Source organism: Babylonia areolata, chromosome 19 (genome assembly GCF_041734735.1).
Source record: "Babylonia areolata isolate BAREFJ2019XMU chromosome 19, ASM4173473v1, whole genome shotgun sequence".
In the NCBI taxonomy this organism is placed as follows: Eukaryota; Metazoa; Mollusca; class Gastropoda; order Neogastropoda; family Buccinidae; genus Babylonia; species Babylonia areolata.
The window spans coordinates 38635466-38656516 of NC_134894.1; the positions used below are offsets into that span (position 1 = coordinate 38635466).

The 21051-nt window shown below is 39.9% G+C and overlaps 1 protein-coding gene across 2 annotated transcripts; it reads right to left on the reverse strand.

The window, feature by feature from the left end:
- Positions 1-603: 603 nt before the first annotated feature.
- On the reverse strand, positions 604-18238 carry LOC143293682 (uncharacterized). Of its 2 annotated transcripts, none has more exons than XM_076604841.1 (11): positions 18011-18238; positions 14114-14253; positions 12954-13145; positions 12438-12494; positions 11734-11791; positions 11131-11204; positions 10588-10624; positions 9761-9998; positions 8956-9106; positions 8322-8485; positions 604-7480 (listed from the first exon to the last, which is right to left on the reverse strand). In XM_076604841.1, the coding sequence occupies exons 1-11, from the start codon at positions 18057-18059 to the stop codon at positions 4573-4575; spliced, it is 4068 nt and encodes a 1355-aa protein (XP_076460956.1). In that variant the 5' UTR covers positions 18060-18238; the 3' UTR covers positions 604-4572. The 2 variants fall into 2 exon arrangements, with proteins under 2 accessions (XP_076460956.1, XP_076460955.1); XM_076604840.1 differs by having other exon boundaries at positions 9761-10010.
- Positions 18239-21051: the final 2813 nt, after the last annotated feature.

The window sequence follows — 21051 nt, forward strand, 5'->3', positions numbered from 1 at the left end:
GGAATCCCATATGCCTTGTGTACTTGTTACTTCCTTCTTTGACTGCACAGTAGTTTACAGATGTGTACTAATGTTTGCAAATGGTAACAGCATACATACTATAGACAAGGGTATACCCAACAAAATATGTACATAAATTTAAAACTCGGCTAGAGGTGGACTTGTGCAGACTTGATGGCACTGAGCATCAAAACTGTAGTGCTGTTGAACTAAACCATATTCTCCTGTCAGTTCAGTTTGCATCTGGGAAGTCTCAGGTTTATTCATCTGCAGGTACTAAATTTTACGATACCTGCAAAAGTCGAGCTGACAGAAATGAAATGATCCATCAAAATGATAGACAGCAAAAAAGTCATTTTATTATCAGCATGGAAATTTTACAGCAAATAAGTTCCTTTAAATGTGTTGTTAACAATAGACTGTATGTTTACAAGAACCAGCTTCTCAGTCAGGGTATTTTGATGAAAACTTGTACAAGACACAGGATCAATGCCAAGGTGATGGCACTGGCATGTAGTATGATGTATATGATGTATCTGTGTGCCATAGTTTTGTCTAAGGCAGTCAACATACCACTTCCAACAACAAACAAGCCAATGCAGATTAAACTTTAATTGTAAATCACAACAACCTGACACAATCCAAACAAGACAGTGAAGACAAATCTTCTTCCAGCTCACAAACACTCTGATTTAACATGCACCTTCAATTTCTCTTCCTATGTCACATTCAACATGTGTTCATCTCTATTGGCAGTTCAAGTCTCATCAAATCCATTGCCTTAAATCCATGCCAGTAATGATGACAATGTGAAAGAAAAACATTCAAGATTTTGAAATTAAAATCATTCACTTAAGATTGCATAAAACAGGTCCAAAACTGCATCAGGATATTGCTCTGTATCAAATTATCCCTGACGCATGACACTGAACAGGTGCAACAGTTGAATGGTTTGAGCATTGGACTTTCCACCTCAAGCGTCCTGCATTTGTATCTGGATTGGGCATCTAGTGAGTTAAGGGTGGAGATGGATTTTCAAATCTCCCAGGTCAATATATGATGTGCAGACCTACTAGTGCCTTAATCCCCTCATCCATGTATGCATGCAGAAAGAACACGTTACAGATCCCCTGATGTATGTTTCGTAGGTTATGAAACACGACACACAGCATACATACCCCTGAAAATGAGTATGGTTGCTTCAGTGGTGAAGTAAAAACATGTAAAAGCCCAGTTGCAGATACAGTCCATGTAGGAATTACAACCCAAAACAGAAGCAGAAGCTCAAATGAATCTCTGTCAGTCAAAATGTTTGAGAAGCAATTAACTATCAAAACAAAAACAAAAAGTGCTAGAAATAACTGAACATGGACACAATAATTATAGGGTCTCTGGGGTGACTTGTTTTGAAAGTCAGAAGCAACTTGGAAGACTTGGAGCACTGTTAAGACATCCATGCTTTAAGATACTAGAATCGATGTGACTTTTCTCTGGTTTCTCTGAAACAGTCACAAATATTCAAATTCTGTATGTCATGGTTAATAAATATTCTTTTTTTTCTTCTCTCCAGTGGTTTAACCTGCAGACTGAAGACAAGCATACACACACACACAAGGGCAGCATAGATTTCCCTAATCTTTTCCACGTTCAAAACAGAAAGGAAAAAAATGAAGACTAAACAAAACTGATTGTTCTCCTAAAGATTTCAAATGACCACAATCATAATTTGCTGTTCTTTCACATAAAACAAACATTAAACAATCATAAATATGTATTTCTTATTCACACCTCCATCAACACTGTTTTTGTACTTTTAATGAAAATGGAGAGAAAAGATTTGAATAAAACAGTGCTTTAAGTATGATGCACTCCCATTTGTCATTCAAATTACCAATTACACTTCAAATTAGTTTTAAAACACTTAAACATAATACAGTCAGTTGCATTTCACATGTGTAAAAGGAATCACACACACCACTAACAAAAAAGCACACATACATGGTACTGAACAGAATACAAATTTCTCAGACAACAGCTGTACCATGTCCAGTCACATTTTACACCAACACTAAACATGTTCACCATCCACTGTGCACAAAGAACAATTTTGAAAAAATAACCTCACAAAAACCAACACACATTTTTCTAAACTATCTTGCTGGCAATACAATAAGTGAAGGTCTAACAGTACAAGTAACAAATCAGCCCATTTGCACACATTTTCAAACAAACTTTAAAAATAATACACTCATCACTGTCAAAAATAACAGCAAATTGCTGCTCATTCTTACACACACAATTACAAACAACAATCTGGAAAAATGCTGTCATTCTGAACAAATCAACAGCAAGCTCAACTCAAACAAGAAAAGAATCAGTTCATAAATGCCCTGATAATCTGCCTGTGATATCAGATGTACATGTACACAAGTGCTGCCACTGTATGCCAGTCTGAAAAGTCTGGATTCATTTATACCTTGAGGGTCCCAGGAACTCTTGCCATAATTCTAACCTTTGGTGTGTCACTCTATACTACACATTCTATTTCTAATCAAATATGCACTACTTCCCACGAACAAGGGCAGGCATGCCTATCATAATAACTCATGATCTCTGGGCTCAGAAGTGAAGTGAAACAACTCTTTGATGCAGATGATCCTAGCATCAGACTAAAGCTCTTTCACCCTTCTCCCAAGGAACTCACTTGATGAACACGCAGGGCACCCTTTTCAAAGCATCAGGATGTGTATTTGAGCATTATCAGAAGCCCTGCTACTGATCACTATGTCTGGTCTCCCCTGCCCTTCCCATGATGTTGCCCCCACTCTGCTTCCTCACACACATTCACACTTCTCTCAAAGTCAAAGCTTTCATGGCCCAAGTCATTGCACTGTGCTCAGTACTGCTGTTAAGCAGGATATCACCAATAAACTGCTTACTGACAGCAAAGTTGAAATTCCACAGACATAAAAAGCCGGAACAAATTTGCATGCGAACTTCACACTGAAACTAGTGAAAGAAAAAAAATTGCATCGACCTTTTTTGTCATTGCGTAAAGTCATATACCCAAATTTTGCATTAACAACTGCAAAACTTTCTTTCCCTGAAGGAGCGACACTTCTGACTTTCACATGCAAAATATTTCTACTAATCTTTTGGCAGATCCCTTCTCAGCTGAGGCAATGTCTGATGAGATACCTCTCTACCAGGTCCATTCTCTGCCCCCTTGCTAGCCTCATGTATTTTCTGAAAGATATCCATCAAAATAAATCTCCTTGATCAGGTTGTTATAAGCAACCTGCTGCTGCCTGATCTTAAAAGTGTTGTTCACCTAAACCAAAAATTCCAATGCTGCCTCATTGCTTCACACCTCTTCTTCCAACAGGACTGCATTCAAAATCCTCATTTTTTACACGGATTGCTTGCTTTCATTAAATGGACAGCTAATTTTTCTTTGCATGTAAATTTCGCATGAATTCACATGCAAATTTCACTTCATTTGTTTGTGTCTTTTCACCTTAACATTAACACTGAGCAAATATGTGCATACCTGTGGCTTTGTTCAAAACAAAAAAAGAAGACTGTCATTATATCCACAGAAAGATGGCCTTCACAGGCTTATGGATCTGACAACATAAAGACACTTGTGACATGAACTCCTTATTAGTTTTAGACTCTACATCAGTGAAGTGGTGTTACCACAAAATATCCTGGCATCAACCAGACACGTAAGATCTATAGACACCAAATCACAAAATACTACCACGGTCCAGGTGTCACACAGCCACACACCACACATACATACATACACATGTGCCTGAACTTACATCTGCATAGGAAGGGCATTCAGTAATTAGGCCAGTGTGCTGCCTTGTTCTTAGCAAAAAAATATTTGATAAAATAATGATAATGGCAACCAAAAATTTGGAACTAATAGTATCATACTCTACTGAAATTTATCAGTATAAAATTCATTTTAAAAAAAGAAAAGGTTTTTACAGAAATAATGTAACCTTTGCACTTAGTGATATCAAACTTGGAAATATTTCTTTCCAAACACTGAGAATAATGCATGGAAATGGCAAGTGAACATGAAAAGAAAGATGAAAAAGAAGGGGGTGGGGGGTTAGGATGGGATGGTGGGCATAACATCCAATGATTGGGTATACAAACACCTGGGGGGGAGGGGGGGGGGGTTGCATGAGGCCATTTTTGCAGCACAAAGTTTGCACATTGTTAAGTATGTTCCCAACTCCACAGTGAATCCCATATGATTGGGAACGTTCTTAGCTGAGCAGCCCAAACTTATCGCTGCAAAAATTATCATGCAAACTGGCCCTCATCTCTATGATTGTTATAATACATGACATAGCGGTTAATTCACTGCTGGGCCACTTTGTAAATTTACAGTTGGGTTACTAAATAAAGTTAATTCACTGCTGGGTCACCAAGATAATTCACTGCTGGTTCACCAAGATAATTCACTGCTGGGGTCACTAAGTTAATTCACAGCTGGGGTCACTCAGTTATTTCACTCCGGGTCATCTTGTCTTTAACCACTGTACTGTTGTGTCACTGGATCTTGAAAGGTGGAGGGGGCTGAGCAGACAAAAAGCTTGAGCGAGATCGCTTAGGACTCTGAAGCAGAGGTTCCCTGACATCACCATTCCATGTTTTGAGGGGGCTGGATGACACTGAAGGCTGGCACCTGCGAGGACTGGTATAGCCGCTGAGGATGTTTTTTTCTAGGTGCATCAATGCTTCTGAATCATACACGCTGCCGTTCTTCCTTTGCATCAATGCTCTTGAATCACAAAAGCTCCCATTTTTCCTGTCTTTTTTAGTTGGGGTGTGCATACCATCTTGTTCTGGCTCATGTTTATCCTTTGCTTTTTTCTTCAGCTTTCTTTTCTTGGACGCATTGTTCCCATTGTGTACACCACTGCTGGAGTGCTTGCGTTTCCTGCCCTGACCCGCCAATGCTTTGCGAGGGGATCTGCGACACTGCTGTCTGCTCTTCAGCTGCTGCTCCACTGACTGACTGACATACAGATCACAGGCATCGTCCCAGGACGAATCTGACTTTGCTGGAGAAGAAAACGTGGGGATGAACTCTCCCAGCAACTCCTTGCCTTGCCCCGCATCACTTGCTTCAGATGGCTCTTCGCCAATCAGCCACTCACGATCATCATTGTCCGTCACCTCCACTTCAGACGCTGAGACGTAGGTCAAATCGGACGGCAAAGCTTCATCGCCATGGAATCCATCGAAAGAAGAAGCTTCGGTCTCACTCCTCAAGAGTCGGGACATGCTGTTGTCACTCAGGAGCTGCCAGCTGCGGTTCAGTTTCACTTTCTTAGTGGAAGACTGCTCTGGTGGGGAGTAAGGACACCTGACCAGTGTCACACGAAGGGTGGGAGCCGGGTCTTTCCAAGCACTGTCCACTGACTGTCCTGAATAGTTTGAGGCAGATGTGTGTGCTGACTGTCTGGAACTATCGTCCGTGAAACAGGAATCTGATGATTTGCTGAATGAGTTGAAGATCCCGCCTTCCCTTGTTGTTTCTTTGGATGAACTGTGTCGTGTGGACGTTCTCTTTGGGTTTGATCGTTGTCTGGTTGTTCTTCCTTTATTCGTTGTGGACACTGGTGATGCTGATCTTTTACTTCCTGATGCCAAAGTCTCTCTCTTCTCTGACCTTTCCTTGCTGCATGATGCTGACCTATCTTCACTTCCCCACACTGAAGCTTCTTTAGTGCCTGATGCAGACCTTCTACTTCTTAACCCTGATCTTTCTTCACTTCCAGGTGCTACTGTTTCTTTACTTCCTGACACAGACTTCTTACTTTCTGATGCCGACGTTTCTTCATTTCCTGTTGCTTTGCTTTCTTCGATCCTAGATGCTGACTTTTCTGTATTTCCAGACGCTGACCCTTCTCTTTTTCTGAGTGTAGAGCTGCCTTTAGTTCCAGACAAACTTTCGTTATTTCTTGAGGTCATATCCTTTCTACCTCTGGACGCTGATATCTCAATGTCCACAGAACCCAACACTTCTCCCTCTGCAGAGGATGCGTTGGAAGGACCCGGCTGAGAATACTCCGTCAGCAGACTGCGCCTGGAACTCTTGGCAGCTGGAGGCCAGTCTTCCTCAGGCAAAGGGACAATACCACTCCTTGTACTTCGCAGCTTACGCACCACCACAAGCATGGGCGTGGAACTCGCCACATCCTGTGGCATGTAGACTGGGGAAGAACCCAGTTCCTCTTCTTCCATCACAAGCCGTGAAACAGCCTTCTTTGGAGTCTGCTGCTCTTGTTTCTGTGGTAACTGTATTTCTCCTGGGATGGGTCCATCAAGTCCTGAGTCCCGTTTGCCAGGGAAGCGCTGCTGCTGTTTTCTGGGACAGCGTGGGAGACTGGGAGAGAGAGTATCAAGCTCACCTTTTAAACCAGGTTCCAACACACGATCTTCATTTTCTTTCTCTGGTTCAATTATGTCATCATGTTTTCCCTGTAATTCTTTGTCTTCAGTCTCGAAACTTACTTTCTCCAGCTCCCTGTTCTCAGAAGAAAGTAATTTCTGGTGTCCACTTTCATGACCGCGCTTATGTGAACTTCTTTTCTTTCTATCATTTTGATTCTTGAGATCAGCTTGGCTGAACTTCTCCGACTCATTTTCGTCTTCTCTAAATTCACTTTCTTGTGATGGCTGTTTAGAAGTTGTACTGACCATTTCATTGTCTGACTCTTCCACCTCCAGTGAACCTCTCTTCCTTTTCAAACTGAATGCTCTCTGCAATGATGTTTTTGGTGTGCCTCTGCCAGCAGACTTCTGAGCAGAGTAAGCAGGCAACTCTTCCTCAGAAACACTTTGGGAGAGAGCTCCAAAAGAAGCATGCTCTTTGAAAGAAGTCTTTGACGCTGACAGCTCTGCAGATTGTCCCCCCTGTCTTTCACTGTACTCTGGCATCATCCTGGCTGCCAGGCTCTGATCTTCAGGCACTGACTGCAAGGAGCCGATGGATGTGTTTCCAAAAACCATCGACCTTTCCCTGACCTTCTTTGGCGTTTGAGGGGACTCTCTCCGATAGGGACTGTGGCCTTGGCTCCATTTATCCCGTGGCGACCCGTACGCACTTCTGGCACCGGGCCGCCGAATCACCACAGCAGGAAGCAAACCTTGGTCTCTGGTCCTGCTTTCTGGGTCAGCATCTGTTCCCCAGCTGGAGGCAGCAGCCTGGGACATTTGCTGATCCCCTGCCACAGTTTGCTGGTCTTGGTTGGATGCAGAACTGCCAAGGATGGAAACACTGTAGCCAACAGGGTACTGTGGGGTGTAGGTTGGGGTCTGGTAGCCCGCCACTTCCAGACCTGTCTCTGGAGCAGCAGGAGCGTCAGGAACGTGTGGATGTGGCGTCTCAGGTGACGTGGAGTTGCTGATTGTGAGGACCGGGTCATCACTGGACTCCCCATCCTGGTCACTGCAACAACAGAGCATCACTGATCACACACACAATCCTGGTCACTGCAACAACAGAGCATCACTGATCACACACATAATCCTGGTCACTGCAACGACACAGCATCACTGATCACACACACAATCCTGGTCACTGCAACAACACAGCATCACTGATCACACACACAATCCTGGTCACTGCAACAACAGAGCATCACTGATCACACACACAATCCTGGTCACTGCAACGACACAGCATCACTGAACACACACACAATCCTGGTCGCTGCCACGACACAGCATCACTGATCACACACACAATCCTGGTCACTGCAACAACAGAACATCACTGAACACACACACAATCCTGGTCACTGCAATGACACAGCATCACTGATCACACACACAATCCTGGTCAATGCAACGCCTCCCATCCCATCTTTTTTCAGATTGTTTTTTGTTTTATCAAAAATATCAACAATGGTTTCAAAGCTCCCAGCAAAGCCTTCCAAATAAAATAAATGTTTCTTATCAGTGAAAGAGGCATTTTGATAAAATAATCTACACTGCCCGTCTTTGTCATGTAAGTACACCTGCCATAACTGAATCTTCAAATATTTTGCAAGAGACCTCCTGTTTAAAGTTCAATAATGCATAAAATGTGACATGAATTACAGATGATCTGTTGCGATTTGTTCACTGTATGTCAATCAAAATGTAAAGAGATAGGTTCCAGTGTACTTTTGATCAACTCAAAACTAAATCATGATCTTAATCCCACTGTGTGAGAGAGACAGTGACTGAGAGAGAAGACTGAGGGGGGAGATGAAATCCAAATTTATGCTAAGCACGATGATGCATACCTGGCAGAGGCAGACGGTTTATCACCCTGTTGTTCTGAGCAGTGACGGAGAAGTGTGTTGCGCAAGAATTCCCCAGCAGAAGGCAGAAGACTCATCAGTTCATCCAGAGCCTCATAGTTGTTTTTGTCCCTTGCAAACTCCACATGTCCAGGCTCCTTCAGGTGCTGTAATTCATCATACTGAATAATAACAGATTTGCCCCAAACACATCTTATAAAAGGGGCCACTAATTTTCTTTTTTTTTCATGTTTGCACAAAAAAGATTTGGTATAAGAAAAAAACATAAACAAAGAATGAAAAAGTTTAATCAATTTCATTCTGTGACAATCATACATAAGAATTCTGAGGACACACAAGTTCTAATGAATTTCATTCTGTGACAACATGTATTTGCAAACTAGTGTAAAACGTGTAGCTCATCATTATACTTTTTGACAAATCAGATATTCTAAGTGCATGAGATTTATGCTTTGATACATATCTTCCCACACCCTTAGCACCAAACCATAAAATCTAGAGATAAGTTTAACATTAGCACACATGTGCATACATATGCCTCATGTATACACCCAAAAGTACAGGCAGCTGATTCAAGGTTGTACAGGTACTGTGAACACAAAAGCAAGTCACTTGCCTTTTCAATATCATCATATCTAGTATGACAGCATTCACAGTAGCCACGGCGCCGCTGCTCTTGTTTACGTTTCTCCTGCTGGCGTCGCAAGTCACCTGCTGTCAGAATGGGAACTCCCACCAAACGAGAGGTGTCATCTGCTTCCAGGCTTCTGCAGACACATAAATACACAAGGTTAACACACACAAATACACAGGGTTAACAAACATGTCACCAGATATGTATAGTTTTAATAAACATGTCACATGGATAATATCAATGAACATGTTTTCATAAATGTAGTGTTGATAAACAAACTGTTATCAATGCAAAATATCAAAATTAAAGAAATATTGCAGCATAACAAATTATCTTTCTTTAAGGAAAAGTTCATCAATTACAAAACTTGAAAAAAAAAAAAGAAAAAAAAAAAGAAGTGCAGATGCACTTCCTGACATTCCAAGAGAAGAACCTATTTACCAAGCCCAATGAGAGACAAAAAAAGTGTAAGATTCTGTGGTTAACACACAGATAGACCAGTAAGGCAGAAAGTGATAAAAAGAACCCACAGAAAGACAAGAACCCACAAAAAGACAAAAAAGTGTAAGACTTTGTAGATAATATATAATCAGACCAGTAAGGCAAACAGTGACAAAAGAACACAGCAAACACACAAAAGAAAATAGAAGCAAAAACAAGATCACCAGAAAGGAAACTTCTAACATAATGTGGCAACACCAATAACAGACATCCGACATGCCCCCTACGGAGAAAATCCGTTACCCCCCCCCCCCACACCCCCCCCCAAACAATCCAAACCCCTAACCGTCTCTGCGTAGCATTGGACTGAGTGCTTGGAGTCAGTGCATGCCCTGCCGATGCTGCTGCTTCCTTGCCGGCACCCTTGGATCGATGGGTTGGGGTGACGCCGATGCCATCAAAGGGACAGGTGGCAGAGGGGGTCTTGAGGTTGATGTGTGGCCAGGTGGTCAGCTCCTTGTGCTGGGGCCGGTACTGTTTCGTGGTGGACTCCACCTTCAGGAACGGTTCCAGAAGCTGCCGGGCTGTGAAGAGATCTTGCATTGTTTAGGTTTATTTTGGCTGACTGGTCAGGGTGTTTTTTGTTTTTGTCACAATGGATTTTCACAGTGAATTTCAGGCTGCTCTACCTAGGGAGAATGCGTCTGTTACCACAGTGCAGCATGTACCCATTCCGCCCCCCCTTTTTTCTTTTTGTTCATAAAGTTCATTTATTTTACAACTTAAGTTGACTTTTCTGCTCAATTTTACCAGGGACAAACAGCTGTCTGTATTCATTTGTATCTTTCATGAATTCTACTAGTTCTGCACCTCTTTACCACAGCCTGGCTAGGTTATGACTCTAGGAGTGTATGAAAATGTGTGTTCTGTGTGTGTGCTCTTGTGTCCAGGTTTTGCCGGTGTTATGAAGAGCACAGTGATAAAGACATGCGCAGACAATATTTCAGACACCTTTAGAACTGACTTTCCCATTTAAAGTGAACAGCAAAAAGACTTGAAAAAAAAAATCAATTCTGCACACACACAAAAATCAAAGAGAATTCACAATATTAAAGTTATACCAATGATTAAATTCAAGCTAATGCATTCGCCATAAATACAAACAAAACTCACTTTTTGAGAGGCTGTTTGGTCTCTTCACTAGGGTATCCTGGAATCAGGAAAAATAAAAATGAATATTTTTTATCTTCATCTGGAACACTGAATCAAAACAAAACCATTACTTCTGAAGCCCATATTGTCAAGCATGACCAACACTACATTCTTAACTGTAACCCAGGAAAACCAAGTTTCTGCTGGCCTGAGAACATGCATACACTCAATGGAGATACAGTCCAAGAAAATGGGAGAATAGAGAGACAGATGGGCGAGAGCAAGCAACAGAGATGGACAGACAGAACTGGGAAGTTTACTCAGAACAGAGAAGTTCACATTGCCAGAACAGAAACGTTTACTCAGAAATGCATACATGTAGATCCCCCCCCCCAAAAAAAAAGCTTTTATTTTAACTGCTTTCAGTTGAATCTTACGCAAAGCAAAGGATCATCTTACAATTTTCATAAAAAAGCTAAAGATCAGACTGGCTTTGGCACAAATGTTTACACTTGTATCTTCCATTTACCACAGGAGGAAATGTTCAGTAGCGTTTGACTTTACCTGTGGTGAAGAAGATTCTTCTGAGATCGTCAAACCATATCTTTTTAGCTCTCTGTCCAGCCATCTTTCTGCCGCTGCAACATATACATACACACTTGCTTCCAATCACCTCCAGTATGCATGCTTGTGTGCTTAACTGATGCTTGTGTGTGCATGTATGCATGAATGTGATGATGGATATGTGTGCACACATATTTGTGAGTACATGATGGTATTCATGTGTGTGGCTATGGTATATATGCATGCATGATTCTGTTCCTCTGTGTGTGTCCATATGGTCTTTGTTCATCTACAAACTCAGCAATGGAAGGCCAGGCAGGGGAACAGAAAAAGTTCACAAAAAAGAAACCCTAAGAATCTGACAATTTGAAAATAATACAATGAATAATCAAATCTACAATTTAGATTTCATGATCAGTTCAAATCATACACATGTCCAAACATGGAAAATACTGTACAACTTCAGTCTTGCCACTGCTATAATCATCTTTGACCGACCTACTGCTGCTAAAGTATCTCTGACAAAGCCACAAATCCAACATGTTTATACAGGATAGGTCAACAGTTGTCTTCAAAAGTAGTCGGATGTACTCTTTCACTCACCATCTACATAAATGACCTTGATCCCAAGTTTCCCTGCACTTGCGATGACACTGCTAGGCTGGAAACAGGCAAAAGTAACTTGTTCAGATTTCATGAGGTAAGGATTGGCGATATAAGTTATCAAACGTTACATCAAATTCGTAAGATCTTTTACCGTCCATATTCTCAATCAAATCTTAAAAAATAAAATAATGAAGGACACCAAAATCTTTTACAATCCATATTCCAAAAAACAATAAGGCCAAAACATTTATTATCAAAGTCCCACAAACCAACAGAAGAGACCTCAGGTTTTACCAAACAAGCTGACCTTGCAGATGGTTTTGTCATGGAGCATACAAATTACAATTAATTCAGTTCAGTATAGTTTTCATTTAAAGTTGTTTTTAAAAAGGACCCCAAAGCAAGCAAGCAAACATTTTACATTATTAAGTAGTAACATTAATGTCAGCTTTCTGAACATCTGTGTAACATTTACACCACCCCTCTCATCCACCTCAGAGCTTAGTTCATGAAATAAAAAGAGCAAAATCAACAGTCCAGATTTACAAGGACCTCTCTGTATTCATAATCTAGGCAGAAGAAAGAGACAGAAAAGTGTCATTTTCATGCTGATGTTTTCACCACATCCATGATGTGGAAATAACTGTGTCTGCATTAATAGCAATCACTAACTTATAATATCCACGAATGTAGATACTTACACTGGGGCTGCGGTTACGAGCACGAGCCATCTGTGCCATAGCCTGTCCTCTGGACAACTGTTTAAGCAAAGCAACATTGTGAAAAATTTACAAACGTATTGTTGTTTTGGTACATCACATTAACAATTATTAATTTAAAAGCAAAGCAATGGAAACATGACAACACAAAAATGCAGATATATTTGACAGAACCAAATCATACGCTGGTACAAACAGCATATAATATTTTATTTGAAAAGACTGATACTGATAGTATTACATGCAAGTACATCATTTCATTTATGGATATATTTTCAGCTCTCAGATTTTGTTGTGCCAAGACAGCCATCTTTACAACAACAACAACAAAAAAATCCATTTATTTATTGATTTTAATGCGTTCTCCGAAAAAGGTTAACATCAGGTTCTCCCCTTTCTCTTGCTGACTTTCCTTCTCTCTCAAATCTCTCCCGTGTGTAATATCAAATTTATTCACAAAAAGTGACGAACACACACACACAAGCAAACAGTTCTCACCGGAACCAGCTTTCCTTGAGCATTGCGGTAGGTGGGGGATGGCGTGGCAGAGGGTGTGAAGTGGAAAGGACTGGGTGTATTGGACAAGGCTGGACTCGCATGCCCCTGACAGCGCGTCTGGGACTTGGACTTACATGAGTCCGAGGAAGACACAACGTAGTGCACATCTTTCGACAGGAATGTCTCAATCACCTGTAGACATTTTTTTCATTACATTTTTTAGAAAACTGTCTTATTTCAGTGGAAAATATAAATGAACCTTGAGCCAATTTTTGCAATGTTTTCATGACATTTGCCAAAGTCAGTAAAATAGTAAATGATTTACTTATTTAATTGCTTATATTAAACATTCTAATGAAAGGAAGTGGCCAAAGCTAAACAAAGTAAATTTTAGTAATAAAGATTTGTTTTTCCTTTAAAAAAAAAAAAAAATTTAATTTTTTTTTTTAGTAAAACCTTTTTTTTCTATATTTTGGAAAACAATTCTAAAACACAAAGTTGTAAGATCAAATCTCAAATACACAATCAATCTACAAATAAGAAAGATGTTCAAGTTTCAGTACACTTGTTGGAAATAAAATAGGAAATGGATCAGTAACAAAAATATCCAAGACTGGCATAATCATCAAGGTTTTTTAAAGTAAATCATATATATGTAAATATATAAAATGAACAAACTGTTAAAACCTGGGTGCAATCACAAAGCACTATCTTTTTCTATTTTCAAGTATGCACTTATTGACTTAACAAATAAAGTACTAAAAGGTATATAAAACAAAAGATGAATTTAAGATTAATAAACAAGTACTTATACTATCAAGAACTGAAGGCAAAATCTTTTTTTAATTTCAAGTATGCACTAATAAGCAAATGAAGTAAAAGGTATATAAAATGAAAGATGAATTTAAGATTAATAAACAATTACTTATACTATCAAGAACTGGAGACAAATAATAAATTAATTCCAAAATACCTAAATTGAAAAAAAAAAAGTATGACCTTCAATATTAAACAAAGTAAACAAGAGAAACTATCCAAATTTGTGGCAATAATAGCTCAATACTTATTTTTCTTCTATTTTTAAAAGTTCTCACTTATTCTAGTTTGTACACAGCTTTTTTCTTCAGAGACATGTTTCAAATAAAATTTTTTTCACTCACAGCATTCAATTTCTTAAGTTTGAGTTGAATGGTACGTGCACGGGCCTCATCCTTGACGTCCAAAAAGATGACTTTACCAGCCAGCTTCTGCTGACTTTTACCCCCATCCTTTTTCAGCCCACTGCTTGTTGATGGTACAGCTGCACAACCAGCATCCATTCAGTTTATTACATGAAAAGTACCAGCAAATAAAATGAAAAATATAAAATAATAATGATAATAAAACATGTCCAAATCACAGAAGTTGAAGACACTGAATAAAGAACAGTATACAAATTACCATAATCATGATAATGTTCTTATGGTTTTGCTTAGTTTTGCAGCAAAACTGCACATCAACTTGGTGTTTGTTGCGAGAAGTTTGCGGATTTCTTGACTGGACTGAAAAAGTTCACCGTAGAAACCGACCACAAACCTCTGCTAGCCTTACTTAAGAAGAACTTGAATGAATTGACACCAAGGATCCAACGCTTCAGGATGAGACTGCTACACTTCTTCTTTAATGTTGAACACACATCAGGAAAGAACATCGTGATCGCTGACACACTGTCTCACTGGAAGTGTTCCAGCTCAACAGGATCATGAGATGGAAGATGAGACGAATCAGTTCATCAAATGTCTAGTTGAGTGTCTTCCTGTCAGTAACAAACTCTGAGAGAAGATTTGCATCAAACAACTGAAAGATAAAGTCTGCAGTCAAGTCTCAAATTTCTGCAAGACTGACACAGGGCCTGAAACAGCACGATGAGATCCTCAGTTGAAACAGTACTGGCTTGTCCGTCAAAATCTCTCAGTGCAGGAGGGATTGCTGCTGTTTCAGAGCCGCATTGTCGTTCCAACAGACCTGCAAATGGAAGTTCTGCAAAATACTCACGAAGGGCATCAAGGTACAGTGAAATGTAGGGCGCTGGCTAGACAATGTGTTTGGTGGCCAGGCCTCTCAAAACAAATTGAAGAGAAAATCTCCAGCTGCAGCATCTGTGAAAAGGAACAAGTTCATCATCCCGAACCACTCAAACCAACAAAAACCCCTGACTATCCTTGGCAACGTGTGGGAATGGATCTGCTTGAGTACAAAGGTCGAAAATATCTGCTGATAGTTGACTATTTCTCAAGATGGATAGAAATATCTCACCTGCCAACAACCACATCAGTCTCAGTGATTTCACACTGCAAAGCCATCTTCAGAAGACAAGGCATTCCAGAAACTGTTGTCTCAGACAATGGACCTCAGTTCAGTTCCAGAGACTTTGCCAAATTTGCAGAAAAGTATGGTTTCACCCATCTGACAAGCAGCCCTCTTCATCCTCAAGGAAATGGCGAGGCAGAGAGAGCAGTACAAACTGTGAAGAACTTGTAGAAGAAAGCTGAAGATCCAAACATTGCTCTTCTGAACTACAGAGCTACACCTCTACGACATGGACTGAGTCCAGCTGAACTCATGATGGGAAGAAAGCTGAGAGCGAAAATCCCCTGCATGCCAAGTCATCACCTTCCAGTCAACAGAAACTTTCAAAAGTTCCAGGAAATTGATGCTCGCATTAAACAAAAACAGAAAAAGAACTTTGACCGTCATCACAGAACAAAGTCACTGAAACCCCTGGAGAAAGAAGAGAAGGTGTGGATGAAAACTCCTAGAGATGAAGAAGCAATCGTAGTCAACAAACCAACATCATCCTCGTACACTCTAAAAACCCGTACCGGTCAGCAAAGGAGGAACAGATGGCACTTACGAAGACGATACGAGGCATACAAAGAACCAGAAGAAGCTGTTACTACGTCAACAGTTCCAGAAGAACCAGAACCAGAACCTGAACCAGAACCTGGGCCACTACTGACAACAAATCCACGAGGTTGTGAAATGAGAGAACAAACTGAACTGGCCACTCGTACAAAATCAGGAAGACGTGTGAAACCTCGAGATATTCTAGATCTCTGACAGTGCACACTGGTTATGATATTAGTTTCAGTTTAAATATTGGTGTTGAACAAAGTTGACGTTGAATTTATTAGTTTACCATTCAGATGCAGATACACTGATCGAACAGGACTTGTAGACCTAAATCTAGTTATTTTTTTTACAAACTTGAAAAGGAGGGATGTAGAATAATGGTTTACATTATTAGCCAGTCAGCAAATAGATGTCTGTATTTAGCCCGCGATAGTGACTGACTCCAAGGCAACCTAACGACGCATGGCCGAGACAGCAACATAATACGACAAAACTGACAGAAATAACACATAAAATTAAATGCTTAAACATCTTTCTTTATAGCTTTTCATTCAGGTGTTCATCATGCTCTTCAGGAACCAAACTTAATGCTGGGGTCTACAATTCACTGAGTCTGCTGGAACCAGACAGGCTTGAAAAAGTTGAATTATCTTTGATGTAGTGTTGCCAGCCAGGAACTGATTCATCACTGTCTTTCACACACACACACACTCACCCGAGTTAATAACATTCCAGATTCCTGCACTAGCTATAGACCCCATCACCTTTCACACAACTCTTCAACTACAGTCTGATGGTTATAATTCTTCAACCTCTTCTACAGTACAACTAAAGACTTTAGCAAAATGAATAATGCACATAGTGTCTTTGGTACTTACTACTACTAAAGTACTGAGATTAGAATACATGAATAACAGCACTACTATTGTTAAAGATATAACAAATTATTAACATATATCTTTAAATTATACTGGGATACCATAATAATGTTACAATTTTAAAACTTTGCCAGTGGCTTAACATCTGATTCCATAAAATACTTAATTAATTTAATATCTTATTCAAACAAAACACTTGCCAAACTCTTCTTTGTCAGATTGTTCCATGTCCATAGACTCCCACATTCTCTTGTAGTTGTACATATGGAATGATTGATCATTTGTGAGATGATTTATATAACTGGAAAAAAAGTTTTAAAAACTTCAGACATTTCAGTGATTACTCTTTTCTCAGCTGTCCTAGTTACTGTCCTGTATGTTGTGCCGTTTATTCTCAAACTGGAATGCCAACACAATACCAAAATATCATTTTCATAGTAAAATCAAGACCATAATCTGCATAATGGATTAAAAAAAAGAAAAGAGAAAAAGGGGGTGAAGTGTGAAATGCATTATCATGATTATGACATAAACTTATAGAGATTAACTGTTCTGTTAAGAGTCATTGTTGTATCTGTTACAGTTACACTGAGAAACAGTTGTCAAACTTGGAAATTAAAAAAAAAAATGATGAAAAATGGCATTCAACAGCACTGATAAATCTTTGTGCTCTTTTAAAATGCTGACGCTTGACTTTTCTCCAATCCCACTCTCACAGAACTTTCCCGGTTTGGTGTTTCACCAAATGGCCCAGTCCAACTGAAAGAATTTATCAATGTACACATGTGCACACAAAGAATATATATCCAAATGGGGCTGAACAAAAGTGTCTGAACTGATTAAATCAGTTCTCACATAACTGAAAAGCATTCGTTATAATTCGTGGTTCATGTTCGGATGTTGACATACATCCGAGTGAAATTGTGAAAACTGCTCACAAAGATCCAGACAAACTGCCTCTGCTTTACTTCGAACGTAGCACCGGCTCGTTTTACTTCGACAATGACAGCACGGTTATGAACACTTTTGATTGTATACGCCTGAAACACTAGAGTGAAAGAAAATGTTAAACTGCGCAGTCCAGTCTTCTTGGGGAGGTGACAACTCCAAAGCCAGCAGAGTAATGGGGCATCAACTCTGGGCCATCAGAGTTGCGAAAAACTTGTATAATAATAATAATAAATAGGAGATGATCAATACCACGAGAATGTAAAATCTAATTTACGCTAAGTAACAGCATGAAGTTTCATTTTTGGGGAAAATTGGAATCAATGTTAGTTTTGTTACCTTTGATTTTGCTATCTGTTGGCGTCAACAATCGTTTGCTCTTTTTCATGGTGCTGTGGTGTTCGCAGTTGTCCGCCGTTCAAGGATGTAAATCTTCACGTTTTTATACACTCCATGCAACCCAAATGCTGCAATATAAATTAACTAGTCCCTCAACTGCACAAAGAAACAAAAAAAAAACCACATATAAAACAACCCCACAAGATGCCTAGCCCGACATGTCTACCCTTCCCGCCACCCCTGTTGAAAAGCCCGCTGACCATAACAATGTCACTCGGGGAGATACTTTGTGCCCTAGTCAAATTTTGCTTCTGTGCCAATTAGCTCAGCCTAAAAAAAATAAAATAAAAAAAAGTTATCCCAAATGACAAAATTATGAATATACGACAGTTAGAACACAGCATGATTCAAAATACTTTGTACACGCTCAGCTTAATAATAGGTCTCATTCTACCATATTTTCATCCCTCCGATGCATGTAATGAGACTGAGACCGGCCGATCTCTTCTCAGTCACTGGTATTTACGGTCACGGTAAACACGGCAAAAACTACTACTACTACTATACTACTACTACTACTACTACTACTACTATTTTCTCAACTGATGATATCGCTGAGACTCTCACCAGTAAATGATTCTCAGTCCTCGTTGCCAACTTGAATTGTTTGAATTGATTAGATAATTTGCTTATTCATTTTATGCCACTGACAACAGCATGGAAATCTGATTAAAAATTTTTTTTTCAATAAAATGTTTTAATCAGATAAAACTGAACTGTGTGTGTGTGTGTGTGTGTGTGTGTGTGTGTGTGTGTGTGTGTGTTTGTTTCTTTCATTTTGTTCATTTTTTATCCTATGCATTTTACTAACATCATGCTAGTGCCTGTATGCTGCGCGCGCGCGCGCGTGTGTGTGTGACGGTGTGTGTGTGTGTGTGTGGTTATTGTTTTGTTTTGATTTTTATGTGTTTTTTTTCCCTCTGTTATGTATCTCTAGTAACACCATGCTCAGTTTCATTTTTATTAAATATTGTGTAGTGTAGACCCTATTCAGGGCGGGGACTGGGTGTAAAAAAACACACCAGTGCTTATCTATAATTCTCGAAATAAAGAATTTGTCTTGTCTTGTCTTGTCTTCACGGTCTCTTGTTCAGTGCCAGTTTTCACAGATGTGTTTGCACCCCTTCATGAAGGACCGTGTGACAATGTGGCTAGAATAAATTATCCGTAATCGTCTCTCTTTTGTTGCCAGTGCCGTGTGCGTGTGTGTGTGAAAAATTGATTCCAATAAGCATTGATATTTTCACATTATATGATTCCTATTATAGTTGCCATGCAGTGACATGTCAGTGAAATGTGTGCAACTGATTGCTCCCCTACTGCCACTACAGCTACTCAGTACTGGTGATAAAATTATCATATCTTCTGCTGCTGTTGCAGTTGCTATTGTTGTTATTGTTGTTGTTGCTGCTGGTGGTGCTGGTGGTACTACTACGTACTACCACTACTATTACTCCAACTATACTACCGTCATAACTGAACGGGGGGAGGGAGGGGGGAGTCTTCGTTTTGAGACATATTTTCACTGGTTAACTAAGCTAGCTAACTAGTGTCGCTGTGCTTAAAAATAACGACGGGAGACTACTTAAATGTTAATTCCTATCTCTTTATTATCAATAATCCTCGGATTATTTTGAAATCAGTAGTATATGTTATCAAGGTGAATATTTTGATCATTTGTTTCTTTATTTACAAAAGCTATATTTTTGAAAATGTACTTCACGCATTCGTATCCGTTGCAACTTTTATACACCGACATCTTCTCAAACGACAACATTAGCACGTGGTCACTTGATTTTGAAGGTATTCTCCTCACACTCCATGAAAATGATTGCTAAATGAATATACGAATGTGTCTTTGTACAGCAAAATGAAAACCCAACATCTCATAGTTGTCACAGATATCATTAATACATGTTCATGGCAAAGTAGAAGGCGGTCGAGAATAATGTGTGCAGAATTTCCTCCCTTGGACCGAAAATTCCACATACGATGCGCTATCAGGGATCCATTGAGTTGCCCATTGACGACGCCGCAAGCATCGGAATTTGCAATGTCGTGTTCGGTATGCATAGTCAGAAACTTGTCCAGTCTGTCACGATGATGTCAGTTCAAGAGGTTTTGGGCGGTGGTGAGCTCGTAACTGATAATTAGTAGTAAGTAGGTCTGCAGTGGCGGTGTGAACAATGTATGAGATGAAGATATTTATAGATAAGCTCTGCGGCCCGAGTCCGGTATTTTGACATCAGTATTTCATTCAAGTTGGTGATAAATTGTCATACCACTAAAGCTGTATGATAATTCTCATGCAATCATATAATTATAAACTCGGGGGAAAAAACCCCAAGCCACCGTGAACTGAATGATAGTTTTTGTGTACGAAAGTTTTTCATCTGTGGCATTCGGCTGAACTGAATTGTCACGTGGTTGTGTTTTTTAATACTTAAAAAAACACAACAACAAACAACAACAACAACAAAAAAACAAAAAAAAACACCTCTAAAAACAAAACACAAAAAAAACAACAAAAAAACAACAAAAACAAAAACAAACCCCAAACCAACCAACCAACCGGCAACCAACCAACCAACCAAAACAACAACAAACAAAACAACAACAACAAAAAAACAACAACAAAAAAACAACTTTGAGCAAGAATCGTCCTAGTGTTGTCTTTGTGCGTTAGTTTGGATCGGAGTGGGAAAAAACAGGGCGCAAATTTCCGGGCTGAAAATGTCACGTCGTCAGTGTGCCTGTCTCCAGCTAAACCTGATTCCGTGTGTTCTTCAGTCATTGCAGCAGTGTGTGTGTGTGTGTGTGTGTGTGTGTGTGTGTGTGTGTGTGTGGTGCCTGTGTGTGTGTGTGTGTGTGTGTGTGTGGTGCCTGTGTCTGTGTGTGTCTCAGTGTGTCTGTGTGTGTCCGATCAGTGCCAACTGTGTGCGTGCCGCCGTGGCATGGCTGAGTGAGCGCGGCGGTGCGGC